General features: G+C 30.6%; 3 protein-coding genes across 3 annotated transcripts; 2 read left to right on the forward strand and 1 right to left on the reverse strand.

Moving 5' to 3' along the window:
* The first annotated feature begins 94 nt into the window (after positions 1-94).
* LOC122598444 (ribonuclease 3-like protein 3) lies at positions 95-2,711 on the forward strand. The gene is made up of 3 exons (XM_043771038.1): positions 95-663; positions 1,795-1,941; positions 2,149-2,711. Exons 1-3 carry the CDS (start codon positions 250-252, stop codon positions 2,536-2,538), a joined length of 951 nt encoding a protein of 316 aa, XP_043626973.1. The 5' UTR covers positions 95-249; the 3' UTR covers positions 2,539-2,711.
* Positions 2,712-12,687: 9,976 nt separating this feature from the next.
* Positions 12,688-15,912, forward strand: LOC122596798 (WRKY transcription factor 6-like). Its single transcript, XM_043769442.1, has 5 exons — positions 12,688-13,206; positions 13,678-13,776; positions 13,933-14,424; positions 14,681-14,794; positions 15,152-15,912. Exons 1-5 carry the CDS (start codon positions 13,009-13,011, stop codon positions 15,755-15,757), a joined length of 1,509 nt encoding a protein of 502 aa, XP_043625377.1. The 5' UTR covers positions 12,688-13,008; the 3' UTR covers positions 15,758-15,912.
* Positions 15,913-19,671: 3,759 nt separating this feature from the next.
* LOC122598256 (S-type anion channel SLAH1-like) lies at positions 19,672-22,434 on the reverse strand. Its single transcript, XM_043770858.1, has 2 exons — positions 21,482-22,434; positions 19,672-20,126 (listed from the first exon to the last, which is right to left on the reverse strand). Exons 1-2 carry the CDS (start codon positions 22,367-22,369, stop codon positions 19,824-19,826), a joined length of 1,191 nt encoding a protein of 396 aa, XP_043626793.1. The 5' UTR covers positions 22,370-22,434; the 3' UTR covers positions 19,672-19,823.
* Between the last annotated feature and the right edge of the window lie 1,986 nt (positions 22,435-24,420).

A 24,420-nucleotide genomic window follows, 5' to 3' on the forward strand; every position in this document is an offset into this window, starting at 1 on the left:
TTATATATTATCTTCATAAATGCCACTTATTATCATTTCATAATATTTTATTACTAGTATACTAGAAGTTGTATTTTAAAAAAATAAAAAGGTCAGCGTCACCCTCTCTTGCAAGTTACACGCCAGTCAAACCTCAAATCCTTCATCTTATTTCCATATCCCCTCCTACAAGAAACCAACCAAAAAAACAACCCCCTTTTTCATCCTCAATTTTTATCTCAAAAAAACACACAATCATTAACGAAAACCATGGAAACAGAAGACGAACAATCAGAATATGAAGAAGCACTCCTTTCTTTTATCCTCTCATTTCAAAAGCTCAACTCAACAAAACCCCGGCGCCCACCGCCGCCGCCGCTGTCGGAGGTGGAAGAAACAACCGGATACGTTTTTAAAAACAAAGATTTGTTAAAAGAAGCATTCACACATGTTTCTTTTAAAGAAAAAGATTGTTTGTCGTACGAACGGTTGGAGTATTTGGGTGACTCTGTTTTGAACCACTTGATTGCCAAGCTGCATTTTTTCATGTATCCTGATATGGCTCCTGGTGAGTTGACTCGGTTACGCGCCGCTACTGTTGACACTGAAGCACTCTCTAGGGCCGCCCTCAGACTTGATCTTCATAAGCATCTCCGGCACAACAAACCTCTTCTTGACAGTCAGGTATTCTATATATATCTATATCTATATCTATATTGGTTACGTTTTACTATAAAATATGATTTTTATAAAGATCATGATTAGAAAACGATTATTTTTCACATATATACTGATCATAATCATAACCTCTGTTTCATTAATGTCCGTACAAGTGGGATTTGTTGGAAATTTTATGGGAAAAATACAAATTTTATTTCTCTTGAGATACTAGTGTCTTGAATTTGGTGGGTGGTATATGGATCTGTCTTGTTCTTTTGTTTTTTTAAGGTTAAAATGAAATAAAAATGATAAAAAGTTTTGTCACTTTTTTGTTAAACTATTTATGTTTTGATAAATATGGTAAAGGGGGCACACCACATATAAAGTTTTTGGGCTCTTGTATGAAAATTGAAAACGATACTTCAAATTTAGAAATGTGATTGTTCTATAACAAACTTTATGATTATGAGTAAGTTTTTTGTTACCATTTATTGTTCCATACAATTGAGAGGTATAGTTAAACTTGTGAAACAATTATTTTTTATATATATAACTCTAATGTAATTTGGTATAAACTTCAGATTATTTCGATTTGAACTTTCTAATTTTATCTATAAATCTTCATAATTTTATTAACTTATACCAGATCATAGTGGGGTTTTTTTCTTTCTTTCTTTCTTTAATAAAAGATACTTGAATTTGGATCTTAAGTAAGGTAGGGGGTGGGGAATTGAAAGCACGACAGGAGGCATGTTTTGAGCCTGGTGACAACGAAACACTTTAGAGGTAGCCTAGAAAGGAAGGAAAAACAAACGCTAGGTTATGTAATAAAGAAGGAAGAGAGCCATCTAAGGTTATTTTTGTTAGAAATGTGACTCTTATATCAAATAACTTCTCTTATATTAACTTCTCATGTACTATCAACTTAAGTTTTTGTACATTTTGGTATATGAAAATGAAACATTAGTACAATACATTTAATGTAAATCCTTTTTACCATGATCCATTTTTACATAGTTGTTTATTAAGAGATGGTTAAACTTTGGGATAATTTATACTATCAACAGGTGATTATGGTTAATTTTGATTAAGTTTAGGGACTGCATCTTTTTGTAATTAATTACTGTATTGTATGTTTGTTTGTGGATGATACAGATGGAAGAGTTTGTGGAAGGTATCAAGCAGTATCCGTCACACTCTTATGGCATGATTGATCCGCCTAAAGTGCTAGCTGATATTCTTGAGTCACTCATTGGTGCCATCTTCATTGATACTGATATGTCAATGGATGATACTTGGGAGGTAACATATCATCTGTCTTACTATGTGTATAACTGTGTATATAATAAGACATTTATATTGTTAATATAAACTTTGGTTGCTAGTAGTTATATATGAACACAATACCACATTGCAAGATATGAAAAACAAACAGTATTTACATGGTTCAACAATTTGGCTACATATGTTATTGATAAGACTTTTTTATTTTATTTTGGGTTTTAACAGGTTGCGGAGCATTTATTACAACCGTTGATGACGCGTGAAAATTTGAAGGCACACCCGGTAGCAAAGTTCTATGAAGCATGCCAGAAGATGGGAGTTAAACCACACGCAAAAGATTTGTGGAGCAAAACAGGAGAGATTGAGATATACATTGATGATGAACTGATTGGGACAGGAAAATACAAGCTAAAGAAAATTATTGCAGTAAATAGAGCAGCACATGATGCATACCAGAACCTTTTTGAAAAGCTTGGTAGTAAAGATGGTGATCAAAACCTTAGTAACAAAGATGATGATGATGAAAATGCCGATAGTGATGAAAAAGTCGATTGTGATGAAAATGTTGATAATGATGAAAAACTCGATAGCGAAAATGGCAGTATTGGAGAGTAATCATAAGTAGTGGAACTGTTGTCTTTGTATCAAGTTGAATTAGAAGAGAAAGCTAATCTATTTTGGCATGAAGTTAAAGATAGAGTAACTTAGGATTAGACTCTAATTTGTTCTCATATTGGGGTTATTAGTCTCATTGTGGAACTGTAACCATTGGTGTTACTTTCTTGTGAATTGGCTAACTATGAATTAAGTTAAATGCATTTCCATTGCTTATATGTTTTTTTTTCCCTCTATCAAGATGGGTTACTTTGTGTATATGGCACTCACAATACACCTGTGAACTCTATAGATAAAGGTGTACGACTTTATATTGTCTTAATTTTCAATTTTAACTTTTGTGCCTGTTATCAACTTTTTTTATTTTGACCATGTCCTTAAATGGGAAAAAGTATACCAGGAATATGGTCCTCAAATGGTCTTCTTTTAATTAGTTACAAAAGGACTATAATCAAAGCTACATGTAAGGATGGATGTGGAACTAGACCGGTCATTGTACCGATCTTGGTCACATATATACCGGTATCGGGAAATCGGTACCCGACCAGTACCACATTCTAAATCGATAGATCTCACTTCTAATCGAGATCACTTACTCATTTTTATAAACAACACACCATATAATTGCATACACATAGCAACATGCAAATAGCGTTTGGTTTGCTTCCTTACACGACATGAATAGCCTATTTTGACCATTCATATCGATCCCATTCTGTAGTTCACCCTATTGTGATTATGATGTGAATTATTCTTAATATTATTGATACAATGAAGGGTTTTATATAGCCAATGTACAACTTGTTCATCAAGTAAAGACAACTAATTATTAAGAAACTATAATCTACTAAATATATAAAAGATATTAATCTACTAATTATAATATAACTTGGTAATATCCTTAATACACCCAACATAATGAAAAAAGCACGATTTGGAATCATCGGAAAACTATTTAAACAAATCTTGTCGAGATCTTGGTATTTTCAAATTATCAACAGCATGAATATGAATAAGACAAATAACAAAACATCTTGTTGAACCGTTTTAACTTGTGCATCAATATTAGATGGGCCACATTAAAACTACGCCCCCTATATCCCCACCACTATTTTTTGGTATCTCGACCACTACTATTTTTTGTAGCGACCCTCGCTGTAAAAAGTGAAAAAAGTGCGGCCCCCATGTCTATAATGGTAAATATGACAGAATAAAAGCGGGCCCCCTGTCAGGATCGCTGCAAAAAGTCTGGTCGGGTTACCAAAAAAGTGGTTGAGTTACCAGGCGCCAAAAACTATTTCAAGACTAGGTCGGTTATTTCCAGTATTTTCCAGGTAGCAGCACTCTGCAGTACTGGTTGGTACTGATCCTGTGATTTTTAAAAGTGGGAACAGAATTAACAGAAGCAGAAAGGACACTGCAAAATGTATCTTTCATTTAGTTTCACAAAAAAATCACCCAAACACCCTTGCATGATCATTGGTTGTAAATATGGAATTGCACCCTTATTGGCATACCAATTAACAACACTTGTACGTCCATGTATAAACATCCTTTTTTTAATTGATATCTACAATATTCTACACAAAGTACGTAACAAAACAACACACTTTTTAGGCATTTCATTGAATGCATATCTTACATGCATAAGACATGGGACTACTTAAATCGATTAGTTTCAAACTTGGAGTTGCTTAATTAATATAAGTATTTTTTTAGCTCAAATGTTTTAAATGTTATGGACAGGATTAATAGCTTATGTGCCACAATCAAAGTGAACTAATCTAAATTAAGTATCAATTGCTATATAGTAGAAATGTTGAATGGGATTAAAAACATATTAAAAGTATATATTATCCAGACCACCGAGATAAAAAATAAAATAAAATAATAATGCATACATACATATGAGACAATGAAATTTTCATTATTATTTTCTAAAACTCTGTGTTTATTAAGAAATAATCCCAAATAAAACATGTCAAATGTGAAAAATATGATAATAGAATAATTAATGTTAAAAAAGCCAACTAATATATAGATGTAAGTGGATCATCAGATGATAGAATGCACCAAATTACTGCATTAAATGAACGTGACGAGAAGTAGGCTAGTTAGGCGAGAGGGTCAGATTCAACAATCAGTTCATGTTCATATGGTTATAGGGTCCAAAATCAAATGAAAGCCTTTAAAACTTTGAGTGAAATGGGTAACGTGTAAAACTTTGAGTAAACAAACTGAAGTGTATATATAGGATTAACGATCGATATAGATATGTCTCATGGCTCGAATTATGATTCATAGTGATTAACTAGGCAGCTTCAACTTGCGAACAACATGATATCTATGGCTGGGCCATGAAGCACCACTAATACTAGTAACAGAAAGGCGTCTCACACTTCCACTATGCTGATAGTTATAGTACTATGTTTTTGTCTCTTGTTAATGGCATTTATCCTATCCTAAAACTTTAAACGAATTGGATTAATAAGGAAATGAATAGGACAACTACTCGGCCCAAAACCAATACAGGGCTAAACACCATTATATATTCTAAGCCCATATGCAAATTTACAAGACCAATTTATAACTTGTAATGTAGTAGCCATGTTGCCAGTAGGTATAATATATAGCACATAAACTAAGCTAGTAAGCTTAAAACTTTGAGGTTTTAATTTCAAATCCGAGTGTGAGTAAAATGATTGCCGAGATGGAGCCATGAGTTTTCCTGCAGATAAACGATTTTTTTTATTTAAAGTTGAGTTTGAAAAGACAATAACACTAAATCAATTTTGTCATTAAAAAAAAAGTAATAGGACATACATGATGCACTTAAGTGGTGTTTGGTACAATGGAATAAAAATGGTGGAAATAGAATGAGAAACACTTCTCATGTTTGTTTGTAATGGAGAATGGGAAAGAGAATCGAGAATAGAAAATCGATTTCATTCCCTCAATTCTCTATGAAATGTAGAGAATTGATGGGAATGGAAATTTTTAAATTTTTTTTTTTGTTTGTTTTAGTGATGTTATATGTATTAAATTTGATTATTATTTAAAATTTAGTATTTTATATATATTCATTCTCTGTTTGTACCAAACGACGGAATCGATTCTCTTTCCAAATACTCATTCTCTTTCCCACTATATTCATTCTCTTTGATTCACTCCTACCAAACACCCCCTTATTGTTAAGTTCTTTGATCTTTCCGTATGCAATTGAGCGCATCCATCTGAACTAGAGGTGCAAGAAACGGTTAACCGATTTCGGTTATTAATTTTAATAACCGGTTTCGGTTATTTTTTGAAAGAGTAATAATCGATTACGGTTAACTTGTACTGGTTAATAACCGGTTTCTAGGTTTTAAAAGTAGAACTTATCTAACCGATTTCGATTAATAATAACCGGTTAACCGATACCTGTTAACCTATTCGGTTTTTTTTAACCGCCCATTATAATATTGAGAAAGTGGTGAACAATGTGGAAAAACAATTATTTCCGACAAGCCTAAGCGACAAACCCATATTCCAAAAAAACCTATATTCCAAATAAACATCATTTTCTAAACACAACAAATTTCATCATCCCTAATCTCAAAAACAACCAAACAATGATGTTGGATCGGATGAAATGAGCATTAATCTATATATAGTATAGATATATCTAAAGCTTACGAAATCATTTGATGGTGCGATCTTTCTGGTTAAATATCAGTGTATGTATATAATATGATTGATATTGATATATATATATATATATATATATATATATATATATATAATAATAATAATATGTATATAATATGTGATTAACCGGTTAACCGGTTATTATTTGGAATAATTAAGCGGTTATAGGTTAACCGGTTAATAATCGGTTTTGGTTTTGAAAAGAGTAATCGGTTAGTAACCTACGGTTTCTGGTAACCTATAATCGGTTTTTACTATTCCGGTTATTAACCAATTTCGGTTATCAATTACAAATCAGTTCGGTTCGGTTAATTGATTTTTTCTTGCACCTCAGATCTGAACCCACCTTCTTTAGTACGGTACTTGACTTTATTGGGCCGTAGCACCATAATCAAATTCAATTAATGGGTTTGTACTTTGTAGACGAGTCTGCGCTGCTTGTGCCGTCCACATTTGAGTTACAATCATAGTTCTATTAAATGAATTGGTAATATAGAAATAGTAATTTGTAAATTTATATATATATATGCATTTTCTTCATATATATTTTTCATTTATAAGATTAGATTTGAATAAAGGAAATGAAAGGAATTGTCTATCATCTTTTTTTTTTTTACGGATTTTGAGCTCTAATACCTCGATAGTATACGAGGGAGGTTAAGGCGTTAAGCCATAAACAAACTTTAAGATTAGATTTGAATCTATCATGTAATTAACTAATTTAATTAACTCTTAAACTTTCTCCACTTGTTCACATTACACAAGAGATTTGATATGTCTTGTTACATAATACATTATCGCTTTATATGACAATGTATATGTATATAATTAATTAAGACATGAGTACGATAAAGTCTATCTATTGGATACATCCATTTTTACGAAAACGAAATGTACACGAAACTTGAAGACCACTCTCACTTTCTTAAGGAAAATTACATTACATTGGATCTCATTCAAACTTTCACACAACACACTTGATCGATATAGATGATAAGATATTTTGTCAAGTGACATCGATCATTTCATAGTCAAAATCAGTAGGCCCATGTTTGTTGACTTTTGACACATTGTCTATAACAACCATGCATACACATTATTACGCACGCATGCACGCAATTTGAATGCTGAATTGTGATAGAAATGAGAATCTCTAGTTGATTTCGAAATTGGGGTACGGTATCAAATTATGTCGAATCTTCTGAAAATATTGTATATCTTCGTTTACGATTTTCATAATGACAATCGGTGTTACTAAAGTGATACTTTATATATAAAACACCAAATCTTAAAATCTTTTAACAATAAAATATACACATATATAGCTGTTATATACTTGATAGTTGATAATAATAAATAAAAAACTATACATTGATGAGAATGAGATCAATAGTAAATACATTGTCCACTGCAAAGTATTTACGTGTACATGAAAAATTTGATTGATCGTTGTCATGAAAGAAATTGCTCGCTTTCTAGAGGGTTTTGGACTACCATTTCATCGAGGTTAGAAAATCTGTCTGATATGTTGTAAGATGGTGTCGTAAAAGTAAATATATGTAACATTTTTCAAAAGATATGTTTGGATTATGTTTCTCTTTGTTTTTGTTTTCCTATAAGACGACTTTGAACAAGAAAAATCGATCCGTACTTACACATAATGACAAAATTAATGTCAATATCGTCTCATAACCATTCTTATGGAACCAGTTACACCTTATACATGTAATTTTATTCTTTTTCTATTTGACATTAAAATACTCGTAACACATTTAAACAATACATACTTTACAAATATACTGTAATATACTCATACTCATATCTCTATATATCTATAAATAACTAGGATTTTTTTACCCGCACGATATGCGGCTGCTTTAAAAATGTGCTTAATAAAGTGAGATTTGAGTTGAACTTGCTTAAAAAAACATTTAATGAAACGCTTAATAATATGTGAACAAATGAGTTAATGGAATGGATTAATAATGATCGTAAAGAAAAACATATGGACGAACAATCTATTTAGTTTCACTTAATTAAATTAGCAATAACGTATTCATTATCCAATCATTAAACTAATTGTTATATACACTTGTTTTGAATTAACTCTTTGTCTACCATCATAATATTTTTCTCATCATCACAATGAAAAATTGTATTGTTAAAAAACAAAAGAAAAAAGAGATTGTATTAACTATTATCATAAATTCAAAAAAAGATAAAAGAATTAAACCAAAAATTGTACATAACTTTCATAGTGATATGAACGAAAGAATTAACATAACTCTTTTAAGATGAATATAATTTAGTGGTGATAAAAAAGTTTATAAACTTTAAATATTGCCACTAATGATTAATGCGATCCAACTAACCAATGGCCTGAGCAAACTTTCATATAATCACCATAAAAAAAACGAAAGGAACCTCATATAAATGTTGAATAAAAAAGATAATGAAATATCATTAGGTATAGACGTGATTTTTTAAACTAAAGAGAAGATATCATTTTATCTAATGAGAAGATCTTAGATTCTTGCAATATATATATATATATTTATTTAACATATATATGTTCATTTGTTTTCTAAATATAGAGTTTATTTAAAGTAAAATATGGAATTGACACATAGGATAAAATCTTATGTGGCAATTTTTCAAATTAGTTTTAGATTGCAAGAGAGCTTTAAAATGCTTGGTTAATTATTGTTTTATAAGAGTTATAGATTCTCTACAAATAAGCATCCAGTCAGCTATGTAGGATTTTATATCAATTAACTTTAAATAACAAATAAAAAAAATCTATTGATTAGACTAGAACTCATGACCTCTAGATTTAGTGTTAAACACATAACCACTTGATCTAACATAATATTTGTTTATTTTTTGCAACCTATAAAATATATATAATTACTAAGTAAAGTTCTTGCCATAAAATATAAAATACTTTACAAGATTAGATTATTTTTATTATGCCATAAATACTTCTATTTTTTTTTTTTTTACGAAAAGAAATTCTATAAATTAGTTAAGTAATGTTTCCAAGTTATTACAAGATTAGTATTTTATTTTATTTTAGTAAAATTACGTAACATAGATTTTTTATAAGTTTTTTTAACATCATGTAACATTAATTAATTATTCATACTATGATAGATCCTAATCTTAAATAACTATTTTAATTTTTAATTTTTAAAATCACTATTAAAAAGATAATAGTCTTTATATATTAAAAAAATTCTAAAGCGCAATACGTTGTTACTAAAATCTCGATATATATATATATATATATATATATATATATATATATATAATTATGTATCTCAAAGCGCATATGTGACACACCTCTTTGCTTTCCACGTCATCTTTTTCCTACGTAACATTCATACGTTGTTGGTATCTCAAAGGTTGACACATAAGCAGACACCAAATCACCTATGCATATTATAGCTATGTTTGGCAATAGCTTTTCAACAACTTCTGAGGAGCTTTAACTTTTAATTTTGAATAAAAAATTACTATTGTTTTAAAAGATTTGTTTGGATGCAACTAGCTTTAGCCTTTATTTGAAAGAATAGCTCCAAAATGAAACGCTTCTTGAAGTAGGATTTCGGGAGCTTTAGCTTTTCGATGAAGCTTTTAGTTTTACGTTTGGGATCACATCATCTTTAATTATTTCTAAATATTTAGTATATGTATTAAATATTAATTAAAACCTTGTTATCTAAGTCTTTTAGTTTTGGAAAAAACGTTAGACCATGGATTAACTTACACGTACCTATTCTATATTACTACATATAGTGACAACGATTCATCACCTTTGAAAAAAAAGACACATATCAATGTTTATGATCAAATAACTAACTTATTATCTGATCTAGTGGACATTGTAACGGAAAAACCTCGATCGATGTAGACATACTCAAAAACCATTTGGGTTATGGCCCAGTGGCCACCTCCCCCCCCCCCCCCCCCCCCCCCAAAAAAAAAAAAAAAAAAAAACGACTTCGTGGGAACACCACCCAGGTTCAAATCCGTGGAAAAAATATATTTAACCAATCAAGGTTTCTGGGGTATCACCAGCAGACAGCGTTCCAAGGTCGCTAGCTTGATAAGAAAAGTTCCTCTACATGACTAAGGAATTCATGAGCATTTACCCTTTAAATTAGCTTAACTATGTTTTTGGATTTGATGTAATTATTCAGCTTAACTTCTACAACTATTCTTAAGCGATATAATTTACGATAATTTAGTATGAAATAAGATATTGCACGGGTGTAATCTAGTATAGTATATATTTTAGGTGAAACTTAAAGTAATTAATTGGGAACTTTCATTATACCAATAACTTATCCCAAAATAATTTTCTGCTTTCAAAAATATTATCATTATTGTTAGTGAAGCTTTGATGATTTGGTAGTACTACTCTCTAGTTAGTTAGTTAATTTCAATATTGAATGACAACATTTTGAACATTAAGATCGAAAGGTCCAAATTGAAGCCGATCCAGCAGGAGATCGAGCAAGTCAACCAAGTCACATGCAACATGAGTGGAAGCCGTGAATATATAGGCTTTAGGTGGTTAGGTCTTGAAGGAAAGGCCACAATGGGATCCACATAGTCGTCACTGGGACCCGCTAAAGATGGGCTGGTTCTGAAAGTCGTTGACCCGTGGCTATTGGAGAAGACTATCGAAATAGTAGTTTATTGGTTTTTCCATTTTTGTATACCTCTTTTAGATGAATTTGTGATCCAACCCTTATACTTTCAAAAGCTTAATTGCAAATTCCATATATGTTTTTCTAGTAGAAGAGGAAAGTTATTTTGAGAATCATAAAAAAAAAAAGAACGCGAGAACCAATCTGGGCCACATATCTCATCTCATTTTTTCTCTCTCATCACTTTCATCCAAATTTTTCAAAACGTTTTATCTCACAAACCGTGCATCGTTAGACGAAAAAAAAACCATGGGTAGTCTTAAAATTTCGTCATCTTTCATTAGAGATGCGACTTGATATACTTTTGACAAACTTTTAAATTTCGAAAATTTTTTTTTTTTTCGAATTTTTTTTTTACCTGCACATGTGTAGGATGTGTATGATGTATACCCTACACATGTCCTGCACATGTGTAGAACGTCCTACACATGTGTAGGATTATCGCTAAAAAAAAAATAAAAAAAAAAATCGAAATTTAAAAGTTTGTCAAAAGTATATCAAGTCGCATCTCTAATGAAAGAGCACGAAATTTTAAGACTATCCATGCTTTTTTTTTCGTTTAACGATGTACGGTTTGTGAGATAAAATCATTTGAATGAATTGGGTGAAAATGAGGAGAGAGAAAATTAAAAATCATCAAGATCAAAATCAATGGCCAGGATTGGTTCTCGCGTTCTTTTTTTTTTATGGTTCTCAAAATAACCCACCCCTCTAGTAGAATACCCTTATTGGAGTTAGTGTTGTTCATTCGATTGAAGCATCAATTGATAATTTGATATCATTGAAAAATAAAGTAATTTGCATCATAACAAGATTCAATATAGTTTTGCGTTGAGATCTTACACGAAACTTGTTTAGTTAATAATCGTTTCTTAATTTTATATGCTCCAACTTTTTGGTATCATAGATCAAAATAAAATACCATTTTTAGGCATATTTAAATTCACTTTAAAGTATATATCTAGTCAAAGTGTCGAACTGTGCACTATAATTCAGCTTTGCTTCACCTAACGCTACCAAATCAAGATTGAGTTGGGATTTAATTGTCCGAAACCAAAATGTGATCAAAAACTTAATATGAAACACCTACATGCATGTTTGACTATATTGAAGATCTATATGTTTTTTCATGCCCTTAGGAATCTAATAAGTACCAAACTGTAGGGGTATAAAAGTGAAAAGAGAATAAAGTATAAGGTGTTTTGTGAACTCATCCATATCGGCTTTGACGGAACCCGGTCCATATCAATCGATCGTTGATGGGAACTTTGTTTAATTAAGCTACACGTATTCCTGTTGAAAACTAAAACAAAATACTAGTTTATTTCACTGTTTGCACGTATTTTCCTCGTTTGTCGCGATTAATAAATCTTATTATCTATTTTACGAGTACTGCTAATTTAATGTTCATGAGTTGAAACTTGAGCGCAAGAGTAAATAAAAGCAAAACAAATAAATTAATATAATTTCGGTACGTACTAATCAATTCAATTTTATTTATTTTTAGGTTGTATAAAGCCCTTGTCGCAAAATACAGCATAGTTGATTTGTAAGGTTTCAATTTATTAAAAGATAATAAAAGAAAAAAAAGACTTAAAGTGAGAACATTATATTAGTCTAAGTAATAAAATAAACGACACCAAAATATCACAAAACTTAAGTTGAATTTGAGTGGTCAAATGCTGACTTATATATAAGCTGTGTCTTACGTGTGCAATGTGGCACAAAACCAAAGCAACAGCATATAGCAAAAACAATAAACAACTCAAAATCCCATGACTTTTTATTACCCAAAAAAAAAAAAAAAAAGAAAGAAAAAAACACAAGAAATTAGTACACACACGCATGGCATGTAATGTAAGGAATAGTAGTTTTGGTCTTCAGTCTTAACTTCCTCCCCCTTTTTATTTGCCGGAGTCCACTGCATTATTTCTTCATAAATGGACACACAAATATATAATATATATCATCAATATTACATCTATCGTTGATCCATCCAGATCTAGCTATATCATCACACGTTCGTATAATTCTTTCTCCGACGACCATCTATCGGGCACAAATTAACATGTCGTCGTCTTCACATTTCCCAGTCAACGACTCCTCTAATGATAATGATGATCATCATCATCATCATCATCATAAACAAGTGATCAATGAAGTCGATTTCTTTAACGACGACAAGAAACATGATCACCTACCAAAGTCTATTGATCATGAATCTGTTGGTGCACCACCTACACTCGATCTTGATTTTAATATCAACGTAAGTTTTTGATATTTTTTTTTACTAATATCATTATTTCAAAATAAGAGTCTACGTACGATGAAAATTATATTACACACGTACAGTTTTATAAATATATATTCGTCGGGTCACACACAATATAAAAAATAAACTTTTACTTTTTGCACTGACCGCGTACATGATAATGAATTGTTATTTTTGAAAGGCAACGATCGACTTACACGTAACACGTATATATGGACGTTTTAGGAATATAGTTTTCTGTAAAATTAATAATTGAATAACTGATGGAGGAATAGTATATAATTAAGCTTATTATAACTGATCAGTAATTTGCTTTGGAAGCGAGATTTGAATTTGAGAGCAACTTTTTTTTTTTTTTTTTTGGAATGGCATGCAGAAGTAGAAATTTTATGTGTAAAATGGAAAGTTTATTTTTCTTGATCGAGATAACATTTCATTGTTAACTGATTATTGTTATATATACAGACTGGACTGAATCTACAAACCGGAATTTCAAGCAGTGATCAATCTATAATTGATGATGGCATCTCTTCTAGTTCCGAAGATAAACGAACTAAACATGAGGTAAAGATCTATATATACATATAAATAACTGAACCAATAATAATACTCGTAGTAGTAGATCGATATACACTGAAAAAAAAAGATACTCCGTATATATATGGATCTTGTGAATATATATATATTAAGGTTGGTCAATTTGACTTATATGACGTGTAGTTAGCAAGTGTTGGAGCTGAAATGGAAAGAATGAGCGTAGAGAATCAACGGTTAAAAGAGGCGTTGAATCAAGTGATGATCGATTACAAGACACTCGAAATGCATCTAGCGTCGATTTTACAACAAAAACAAGGAGAATCTACAAAGGCAGCTGATAGGCGGTTGATGATGGATCTAGCTTTAGCTGCTCCAGGAGTACTAGCAGCCGAAACTACTACTGATGAAAAATCACAATCGTCGTCTAGAAGTGACAACGAGCAGCATTCAGGATCCCCAATCAATAACAAGAATCGTATAGGTAGTACTACTACTGATCATGAGCAAGTGATCATCGTGGCTGGACAAGCAGCAGCATCAGGTTCAAAGGTCCAGAGGCTAAGTTGTTTAAACAATATTAATGATCATCATCAGAATAACGGAATTGATCAAAAGACTGAAGCAACGATTAGGAAGGCTAGAGTTTCCGTTCGAGCTCGATCAGAAGCTTCCGTGGTACTTAGTAATTATATGTTCATAGTGAAAAAACTTCTTTTAATTTGTTCTTAAAATTTCATTACGCATCTTGCTAATGAAGTTGTACTTTTTATCATAAAATTGAGGCGGCCGGTTGAAGTACTTTTTATATGGAAAATATATACGAGTCTTTTTTATGCAATCTATTGACAATCAGAAAATTAATCCTTTTATTATTTTCTGTAACATTTATTTAATTTGTTATTTAAGTGATTTATATATATGTTGTGATCAGATAACGGATGGATGTCAATGGAGGAAATATGGTCAAAAGATGGCAAAAGGTAACCCATGTCCACGGGCTTACTACCGGTGCACCATGGCAGCTGGTTGCCCCGTTCGGAAACAAGTAAGTTTCATTTACATTAATTAACCTATATATTTATACGTTGCAAGTCGAGTGATAAAAATTCATATCTATCGGTATGATCATCAACCTATAAAGCCTACGGCCCCAACCGTGCACTTGTAGCCTTGTAGGTCGGTTAGCAATTAACAAGCCAACGTACATCAGTCTCTACAACTAACCAAGAGATGGAGTTACGACCTTACGTACACACTACTAATTTTCTTTTAAACCGTTTGACAAAACTTTTGGCCTAGCTAGCTTTTGGGCTTAATTTGTCCCCACAACTTAAAAAAGCAAAGTTGGTAAATTTCTTTCTTCTAATTAATCACATGTGTGTGTGTGGGCATGTGTAAACAGGTGCAAAGATGCGCGGAAGACAAGACAATCTTGATCACTACATACGAAGGCACTCACAACCATCCTCTCCCCCCAACCGCCATGGCAATGGCCTCGACGACATCTTCCGCCGCCAGAATGCTCCTCTCCGGCTCCATGCCAAGTTCCGACGGCCTTATGATCAACTCCTCAAATTATCTACCAACAACTACTCTTCTCCCATGTTCTTCAAACAACATGGCCACTATTTCAGCATCCGCCCCATTTCCAACCGTCACACTAGACCTCACTCAAACACCAAACCCCTTCCAACAACGAAACAACCCGTTCCATGCACCGACCCCCACCTCAAACACATCACTTCCCCAAATTTTAGGACAATCTTTATACAATCAATCCAAATTCTCAGGCCTTCACATGTCTCCACACACTACCGGCTTAATGTCTGACACCGTCAACGCCCTCACCGCGGATCCAAACTTTACGGCGGCCTTAACAGCCGCGATATCGTCAATGATAGGAGGAGTTGGTTCAAATGGAAACAAGAGTAATGGAAATGTCAATGCTAATAACAATGGATATGGCAACAATAACAAAGTCAGCAGTTCAAGTTTTCAAGGAAATTAATATATACATGATCATGAGCTAGCTGGTGTGTGGTGGTATTAAATTCTTTTTCAATCGATCGAGTTCATTAATTTTGGCATTAATAGACACATGTCGAAGTTTACTTTTTTTGGTTTTTGGTCGTTTTATATATAAATCAAGGGAAATGCTAAATACAGCCCTAAGAGCTGTATTTAACGTGCATAAAAAAACTTGTACATTCCATATTAAAAGCCTGTCTTTTGATTTTCATGGTAAATATACAAACAATTTATGCACCTTAAACATAACCCTTAAAGGTTGTATTTAGCAAACTCATAAATTAAAGGAGTTAGATGGATTTTGGATTATGCATGGAAGAGCATTACATTACATACCTAATATACACATATCTTTGTTTAAATAATTAATGTAATATTCAATATCTTATTGTTTGTCACTTTTAGACTATGATAGTTAGAACGACAGATAAAGTTAATTTGTAGTATGCAATTAATTTGTCTATTATAATAAACTAGTCCTGATACTCGTACGATGTACGTTAGTTATATATATATATTGTATCATAAATAAATTTGAATATGTCTCATACAGATTCGTGATATAAATTATGGCTAAAGTAAATTGATGATCAAAGTTCAATTATAATAAATAGTAATAATAAATATAATAAATGCTTAGTTAGAATTTTAGATATACCTTAAATTTTTAAAACCACATCAAAATCCTTGTAAGCATAGTGAAAGACGACAAATAGCTTTATAATTTCAGATTAAAGACTCAAATTTTTAAAGTTTTCATGTTAATAACTTATGATAATTATATAAATAATAGGAGTTGAATAATTGATAGAGAAAAAAGAACAATTTATTAATGAGAAAATGATCAATAAAATAAGGTTATAATGTCTTTTGTAATAATAAGTTAATCTAAGTCTAATAAGAAAATTGAATTTATATACAACAAAAAAGAGCTAATGTAACATAATAAATAAACTAAAAGGACACGTGTCATCGATCAAAGATTACGCCACCTGTCATTTCAAGAATATGTCAATTATGTTTTACTTTATTTATTCCTTTTACACTATATATATTGGCGCCATTGCGTATTGTTATTTCCTTCGAGTCTACAACATACAAAAGTATTATTTGAAGTCGATCTGATGGTGTATGGATAATATATGGTCAGTGATAGTGTACACATGAAATTTGGAGATTTTGAGAAGCATAATATAGTAGTAATTTCCAACTAAATAAGTATGTTTACTACTTCATATATATTTTCCACCCTGAAGTTTTTTTTGGCATAAAATAAATACTAAGAAATTACCTAATTTGACTTTAATTAACTAATTTACATCTTAAACATTTATCTTATTAATTTACATTCTAACTTTTGTCTTCTAAAGTTACTCCGCATTGACATTTATTATATTTACATCAACCTACACCACTCGACGTCACAACCACTACCAATAGTTGCCGTCAACACCACCAGTTGCAAACACCATTATACCGCTGTCGCCGCCATCATCAGCGCATTACACAGATATCGTGCTAATTCTCGATCATATTTCTGGATATCTTATGTTATAGAGCGAAAAGGGTCCGAGAATATTAACGCACATTTGACTTTGGTGGGCCGCAAACATCAAAACCCAATTACAAGTACAATTATTTCAACATTACATTTACATAGATAGTTAGTGGGCCTATACTTATTTGTAGCCCAGTATATGTATATTACTTTCATTTAATTTAATTTGGTATATATCATTTTCAGGTAGCGTATATCTCGAAACGCCTCCTTCATGGATACCCATGTATTTTTGGCATGATATCGGCTATACAGTACAATTCTGTTCCCAATGATGTGTTTAGTAATAAAACTAGATTTTAGACCCGTGTCACGAGGCTTACGATATTATCAATTTTAGATTTTCTTATATTTAGGTCATAAAAGCTTATAATTTTGAAGATACGCGGGTCCAAGTGTTATAATAATCACAGATGCATCACTGTCATTATTAGCTGAAACATATTGATGGAATTATTTGTCGTAGTTATTCCACAAGGCGCATGCTACAATAATCCTTCTATTATAAAATTTTGTGAAACCAGTTGTACTCATAATGTGATATTATTTAGAATGATAATTAAGAATTAAATATAAATGCACTTGTGATTTTGTACTTGATATTCAAGTATATGTCTTTGATCATGATGCATGCTTATAACACGAATAAGTTGAAATAATTTTTGAAATAATTTTTTGATTTTGTAAAAACAAATTTGAAAGAATATACTTATAGAACATTAAACACATATATTGTATTTCGTCTTTTAAAATATTTTTTTTAGATAATATTTCATATATTTAATTTTTATTAATTAACTAAGTATTTAAAAACTTCTTAAAGAATCGTCTCAAGTTGATGACAAAAAATAAATATAAATTAAGTATCAGGGCTAATAAATGTAAATTATCGATAGAAAACAAAAAAGTGTAAATAAATGAGATTTTTTTTACAAAATACTAATATAATAATATATTTGAATAATGGTTATAAGGATTTTTAATTTATATTTAAATTAGATGATAACATAAGTCAAAGCCAATTTGATAAAATTAAGCGATTTGATTGGTTAATAAGTCATTAGTTCAACTGTCTTATACTCCCACCGTCTCAAATTAAATATCCAAATTTGACTGTCCTAGTCTTTCTTTCGTAACTTTGACCATTAATATTATTCTTTGTGTTTTATAATAATTGGCGAAAGTTATATCATTATAAAATACATTGAAAATATTACATCAAGTACTACATAACACAAATAAAATTATAGAAAGACCGAAAATGTCAAACTATGAGACGGAGAGAGTACTATATATATTAAGAAACAAGAAACGTATTTTAGAAATTTTCTAAAACGAAATATATATGGAAAATCGAAACGGTATTTAATTATATGTGGTTTTTTTATATGCATTTCCATGAAAACAAAATATTTAGTATTTAATTTATAACTTTACTTTAAAAAATCCCATTCTATTATTGTTTTCTACTTTAAAAAATCCCATTCTATTATTTAATTTATAACTCTTTTCACTTGACAACTAAATGTGGTTTTAAAACTTTCAAGATTTATATATATATATATATATATATATATATATATATATATATATATATATATATATATATACGAGATCAAGTACTCGCGCGTTGCGACGTTAAAATGATGAAGATGATAGGTCATAGGAGGTGATATGTCATAGAGTGTCATAGCCAAATGCCTTAGCCGTACGGGCTCCGTCCTCGGATTTAAAAATTCGTTGAAAATATATCGAATGATATTTCTATTGAAAGAACTTGAAATTTTAAAAACACCCATAAAATTTTTAAAATTTATCGATGTACAGTTTTTAAGATAAAAGATTAATTTGAAAGAATTAAAGAAATAAAATGATTTATGGAGGAGAGAGAAAAGTTGTATGTATTGATGTATATGACATCATGTATTATTATGTGTATATTGTTGAAATTGAATGTTGAAAATTTGAAAATTCAAAAATGGATTTATTTTATAATATAGTAGAGATATAGATAAAAGGTCCTTTTCTTCGATCTGAGTTTGAGGTGTATATATAGTTATCGAGATAAGTCGATGACTCCCTTAACACAAATTAAATTTTACATTGCGAACCGTATATGATGATATTATGATGTGGAAATTTGTCTTTTCTTTAACAATAATGTATAATAAATATATAAATAAGAAATTTGGATACGATAACTCTATTCTAATAAAATACTATGCAATTAGCAATATCATATTAGTTACATTTTACTCACACATCGACTTTGAACGATATGGTAATATTGGTATATAAATAAACAAATTCGTTTATCTATACTTAATTATGTACCTATACTTAATTAAATTTGGATATATTTTTTAGTAATTATAAGCAACATCAAATTCATTACCAATAATAATTACAATTGTGTTGAAGATTTAAAATTCTAGGATGGATGACCATCATGTTTCATGATTAAAGTATGTCTCCGTAGCCAGCCAACTCATGTAAGTGTTTCCGAAGTCTTGCTAATAGAAATTGGCCCTATGGTCGCGAGGATTAGATCGTCGTCATTGTCGTGAGGCAACAAAATATTAGTGTTGAGAGCAGTATAAACCATTAATACAAATGACACCAACACTGAGAGTCCTGAGAGAATAAGCATAAGCAAATGGGCAACACTACTCTTCATCTCTTGTGCATATTCGGTTGAAGCCAACGCAAGTACTGTTAATGGATACGAATATGCCCACCATACCACGTTGAACTTTTTCATCGATTTTTTGAACAAGTTTGGCCTTAATACCTGAATATTTATCAAGGGACAAAACAGGTTTAGCTAGCGTGAAACTGTTTATTGGTTTGCTGAAAAGTTTAGAAATGTAAAGCAATTCAATGCCATCATATCATATATTTGGTATTAAAGGAACACATATGCCACTTAGCTCATTTCATGGGAATTATTTTGATATTTATATATGAGCTAATTTTATGACTCAATAATATTTAAGTGTATAATGCCTCAGATTTTGTCAAAACAAATATGCATGGTACTTAACTTACTTCCTTCATCCCAATTTAAATGTTCAAATTTGACTTGTTTAGTCTTTTTTCTTTTAATTTGATCATAAATATTTTTATTTATATAATATAAATTAACCAAATGAAAGTTATAATAAAAAATACATTTAAAGATCAATTTATCAATATATTTTACATCAATTAATGTTGTATAACACACATGAAACAATTTACTGTTAAAGTTGTGAAAGAAAGACTTCAAAAGTCAAATTAGGATATTTAAATTGGGATGGAGGAAATATAACATAAACTTTTTATATTTTATTTATTTATTGAAAGTTTTAACAAATTAATTACTCACAGGAATTAAGAAATTATTAAATCCCTTTATGTGACAATGACGTACATATATAATGTTATATATCATGAAAATGAAAGGAAACGATCAATTAATTAGTCAAATGAGGAAAACATTTTTTTTTATCCTATGACTCCTAGAGGACTGGATATTCAAAAGAAACAACTATATACACGAATGAAAAGATTGCATGCCAGCTAATATATAATCGATGGTAATAAAATTGCGACACTCCTCTTTAATTTTTGTCATATACTATACGTACATTTTAGTTACACCTTTTGACCATTGGCAAAAATTTAAGATATTATCCGACCTTAAACAAAAATATAAAGAAGAAATCTTATAAACTCAAATGAATTTTGGAAGTGTCGTTTACATGAACAATATCATCAACTATAGAAATTTTTGAAAAAGTACCTCTTATAAAAAGTGTTGCATGACATGGCAGACAAAATGACATATATACAGTACATTACATTTGACTGATCACCGGCCATTATGTAAACTTTATTTTTGCACGTCGATCTATTGTGTAATGAACCAATATATATCTATATTGTTTAAAATAGGAACACTTTTCTCTTATGACAAAAATTAAAGTTAAGTAGGCACGTATATAGCATATATATATATATATATATATCAATCTTAACTTATTCCAACTTAGAATAAGTAATTTATTGATTTTACCAATAAAAAGGCAACTTTGAGATGAACTTTATTAAGTAGAATTCCATTTGATTAACTTTCCAATAAGAATTTCCTGTACGTGGACTTACCAGAGATATGAAGAGAAATAGAGAAAGATAAAAAAGCATTTTTGATGAACAATCAAACGTCCCAGAAATCGAGTCCCAGGCCAAACTAGCCATGCTTGGTGCCGCAATAAACAAGAACATAACCGGCCTAAGCATCGCGGGCATGCAACTATTCCCCGAAAATCTTTGATAAAGTGTCACAAACAAAACCAAATAATGTATTATCCCTAACGAAAACATAACCATGGCACTTTCTTTCCACCCCATTTGAGCCGCGGCCCTTGCTCCCACAAAGTTACCTATAACCGATAACTGGCTAGCCGGATTTGCAACCATGGACAAAAACCTCTTCCCTTTAGTAAACCATTGTCCATATATTTTAACATCAAGGATAAATATTGGAACAACAAATACCCAAAAGAGAAAAAGATAATAAACTGTTTTTGGAGCGAAAAATGGGGAAGATTGTAGCAACAAAAGCCAAGAAATCCAAGGAGCAAAAAGGTAATTCACACCGATATGGTTTACGTATTCTTCTTTAACCATGTTGGTTAGTAATGCGCAACGTAAAATGTATAAGATTGAAAGTGTTGCTAAGATGATTAAAGATAATGACCACATGAGAAGGAACGCGGCCGAGGGCATGATGCCTAGCATTCTTCGGTAAGCATGGGCATTTTCGGGTGGTTCGTTTAGAGTTTTCCAAAGCAAGGTTTGCCAACATAAGGAAAGGCTTATGCGGAAATAGCCAGCATGGAACCTTGCTATGATCGGAAAGATTATGGTTTTGATCCCGACTAACATGTCGTTGTCCTTTGCGACGCCATTGGGGACGATCGTTGATGAGTTCATTGTTAACTCTATTTGTAGAGGAAGTGGTGATGTTTCTCTAGTGACTTTCCCTTGCATTGTGAATTTGTGATAGTGGTTTGTAGTGTGTGTTTTTACACGTTTGTAGTAAGTGGCGATATACAAATTTGGTTCTTGGTTTTGTTGTGTGGACTAGGGAGCAAGCGTGTATTTATAGTGGGAAGAAATTAACCGACTTTTCAAAATCAAAACTTATTATATACTCCGTAGTGCTTTTTTTATATAAACCATAAATACGAGTACTAGATAGATATTTAATATATATCTACGTCTAGAGGTTGGTTATTGTAAAACAATTATTAAAGTAAAACAAATAAGATAAGATCTTGACCCTTAGATCATGATAAAATTGATGCACGGAGATTCACATATATATTGATACACGATGATTTGAATGATGCACAATGATTGTTAATGAAGAAAAATCTATTGTTTTATTTATTTTACTTTAATACTTGTTTTATTTTACCTAAAACCTCTACATCTATACTTATCTATATACTATATTATAAAGCAAATTTATTTAAGATTTTTAACATTTAACTTAAATTTTCAATATTGATATTAAGTATTTATCAAAAATGTCTCTTCTATCTCTTATATATTTACTTATTGATTTTTCTCTATCCCATAAATCATTTATTCTTACAATTCATTCAAAAATTGTTATCTTAAAAACCATAAATCGATAAATTATAAAAATTATATAGTATTTCATAAAATTTAATGCTCTTTCATTAGAGATGTCATTCGATATATTTTCGACGAATTTTTAAATCCGAGGACGAAACCCGTATGGTTAAGGCATTTGGTTATCATACTCTATGACATATCAACTCCTATAACCTATCACACTTTATGACATATCACACTATATGACCTAGCTATCACTCCTACCATCTAACCACCGCAACGCACGAATACTAATTCTCTCTGTAAAATTTCTAATAGTGTTAATGTTAATGTTAATTAACTACATGATACTCTAGAAAACGTATACGGTTGCATAGAAATAATACAATACATATATATATGTACGTCTTTTAACTTTATGTCTAAGGTAGAGATCAAACCTAAATTTTGAGATTATATATATGTTTTTCCCCCGACCTTTTAGCGACGATGTCTTGTCACAAAAGATCTATAGCGACGATTGATATTTGTATGTAAAGGACACTTGTGTGTTACTATGTTATTTGATCACATCTTTAAAATTTTGGGGTTCTCTTTGATATCCTCTAAAGTTCTGATCAACTTTAAAGGTAAAGTTAGACAATTTTTTAACTCTTAGATTTAAATCTTGGGTCAAAATTCAAAATCAAGTCTGAATCTTGACTTTTGAATTTGATTAAAAAGTTAAAAATATTTTTAATTTTACTTATAAAATTGATCCAACTTTAAAAAATCCTTATCTTAACCTTTTTATTTCTTTCCAACCTTTTATCATAAAAAAACTTAATTCGTATTTGATCAAGTTTTATATTAAACAAGGTTTTGACCTGTAGGTGAAGTCTACATCATAATAAATGTAGAGTTAGGTTGGTTAAGATATTCTTAAACTAAATCAATCAAATTAAATTGGGGCAGAGAAAAAACAATAGAGAATAACTAAGGAATCAACTCAAGATGTTTTATTATGTAAAAAATAAATTTCTCCGGGTGATAATAATTAAGGAAAATAACTAATATTCTTAACAAAATAATCTAAAAATCTACTTAATACTTAAAAAATGTGACATGTGGCATCCAATAATTCTTTTTCTTAATCGTGTCCCCTGATTTTTTCACATGTCATCATCCAATAGTTAAAAGGATTTTTACATTATTTTGTTAGGGGAATTAATCATTTTCCAATAATTAATGATATTTATGTGAACTTGGCCCTCTGCCTCTTAATACGGCAATATGCATTGTTAATTTCTTGTTTTACATCTAAATCCATGTTTTAGTGGCAAATTTCTAACTTTGCCTCTTGTTGTTTAAAGGTAAAAAGCGCTTTGCATTGTTGATATTTCGGTCTATCCGTTGTGAAGTTATTCATAAAATCATTTTTGGTATAAATAATTTACAAATCAAATTTTACAAACACA

The sequence above is a fragment of the Erigeron canadensis genome, chromosome 4, assembly GCF_010389155.1.
Source record: "Erigeron canadensis isolate Cc75 chromosome 4, C_canadensis_v1, whole genome shotgun sequence".
In the NCBI taxonomy this organism is placed as follows: domain Eukaryota; kingdom Viridiplantae; phylum Streptophyta; class Magnoliopsida; order Asterales; family Asteraceae; genus Erigeron; species Erigeron canadensis.

What these genes read in the sequence shown, in the direction of transcription:
- LOC122598444 (XM_043771038.1), top strand. Translation starts at nt 250, where the DNA reads ATGGAAACAGAAGACGAACAATCAGAATATGAAGAAGCACTCCTTTCT. An exon ending in AACCTCTTCTTGACAGTCAG is followed by an intron (nt 664 to 1,794) that starts GTATTCTATATA and finishes TGGATGATACAG; the next exon opens with ATGGAAGAGTTTGTGGAAGG. An exon ending in CAATGGATGATACTTGGGAG is followed by an intron (nt 1,942 to 2,148) that starts GTAACATATCAT and finishes GGGTTTTAACAG; the next exon opens with GTTGCGGAGCATTTATTACA.
- LOC122596798 (XM_043769442.1), top strand. Translation starts at nt 13,009, where the DNA reads ATGTCGTCGTCTTCACATTTCCCAGTCAACGACTCCTCTAATGATAAT. An exon ending in ATAAACGAACTAAACATGAG is followed by an intron (nt 13,777 to 13,932) that starts GTAAAGATCTAT and finishes TATGACGTGTAG; the next exon opens with TTAGCAAGTGTTGGAGCTGA. An exon ending in CTCGATCAGAAGCTTCCGTG is followed by an intron (nt 14,425 to 14,680) that starts GTACTTAGTAAT and finishes TGTTGTGATCAG; the next exon opens with ATAACGGATGGATGTCAATG.
- LOC122598256 (XM_043770858.1), bottom strand. Translation starts at nt 22,369, where the DNA reads ATGCAAGGGAAAGTCACTAGAGAAACATCACCACTTCCTCTACAAATA. An exon ending in TATTTCTCTTCATATCTCTG is followed by an intron (nt 20,127 to 21,481) that starts GTAAGTCCACGT and finishes ATAAATATTCAG; the next exon opens with GTATTAAGGCCAAACTTGTT.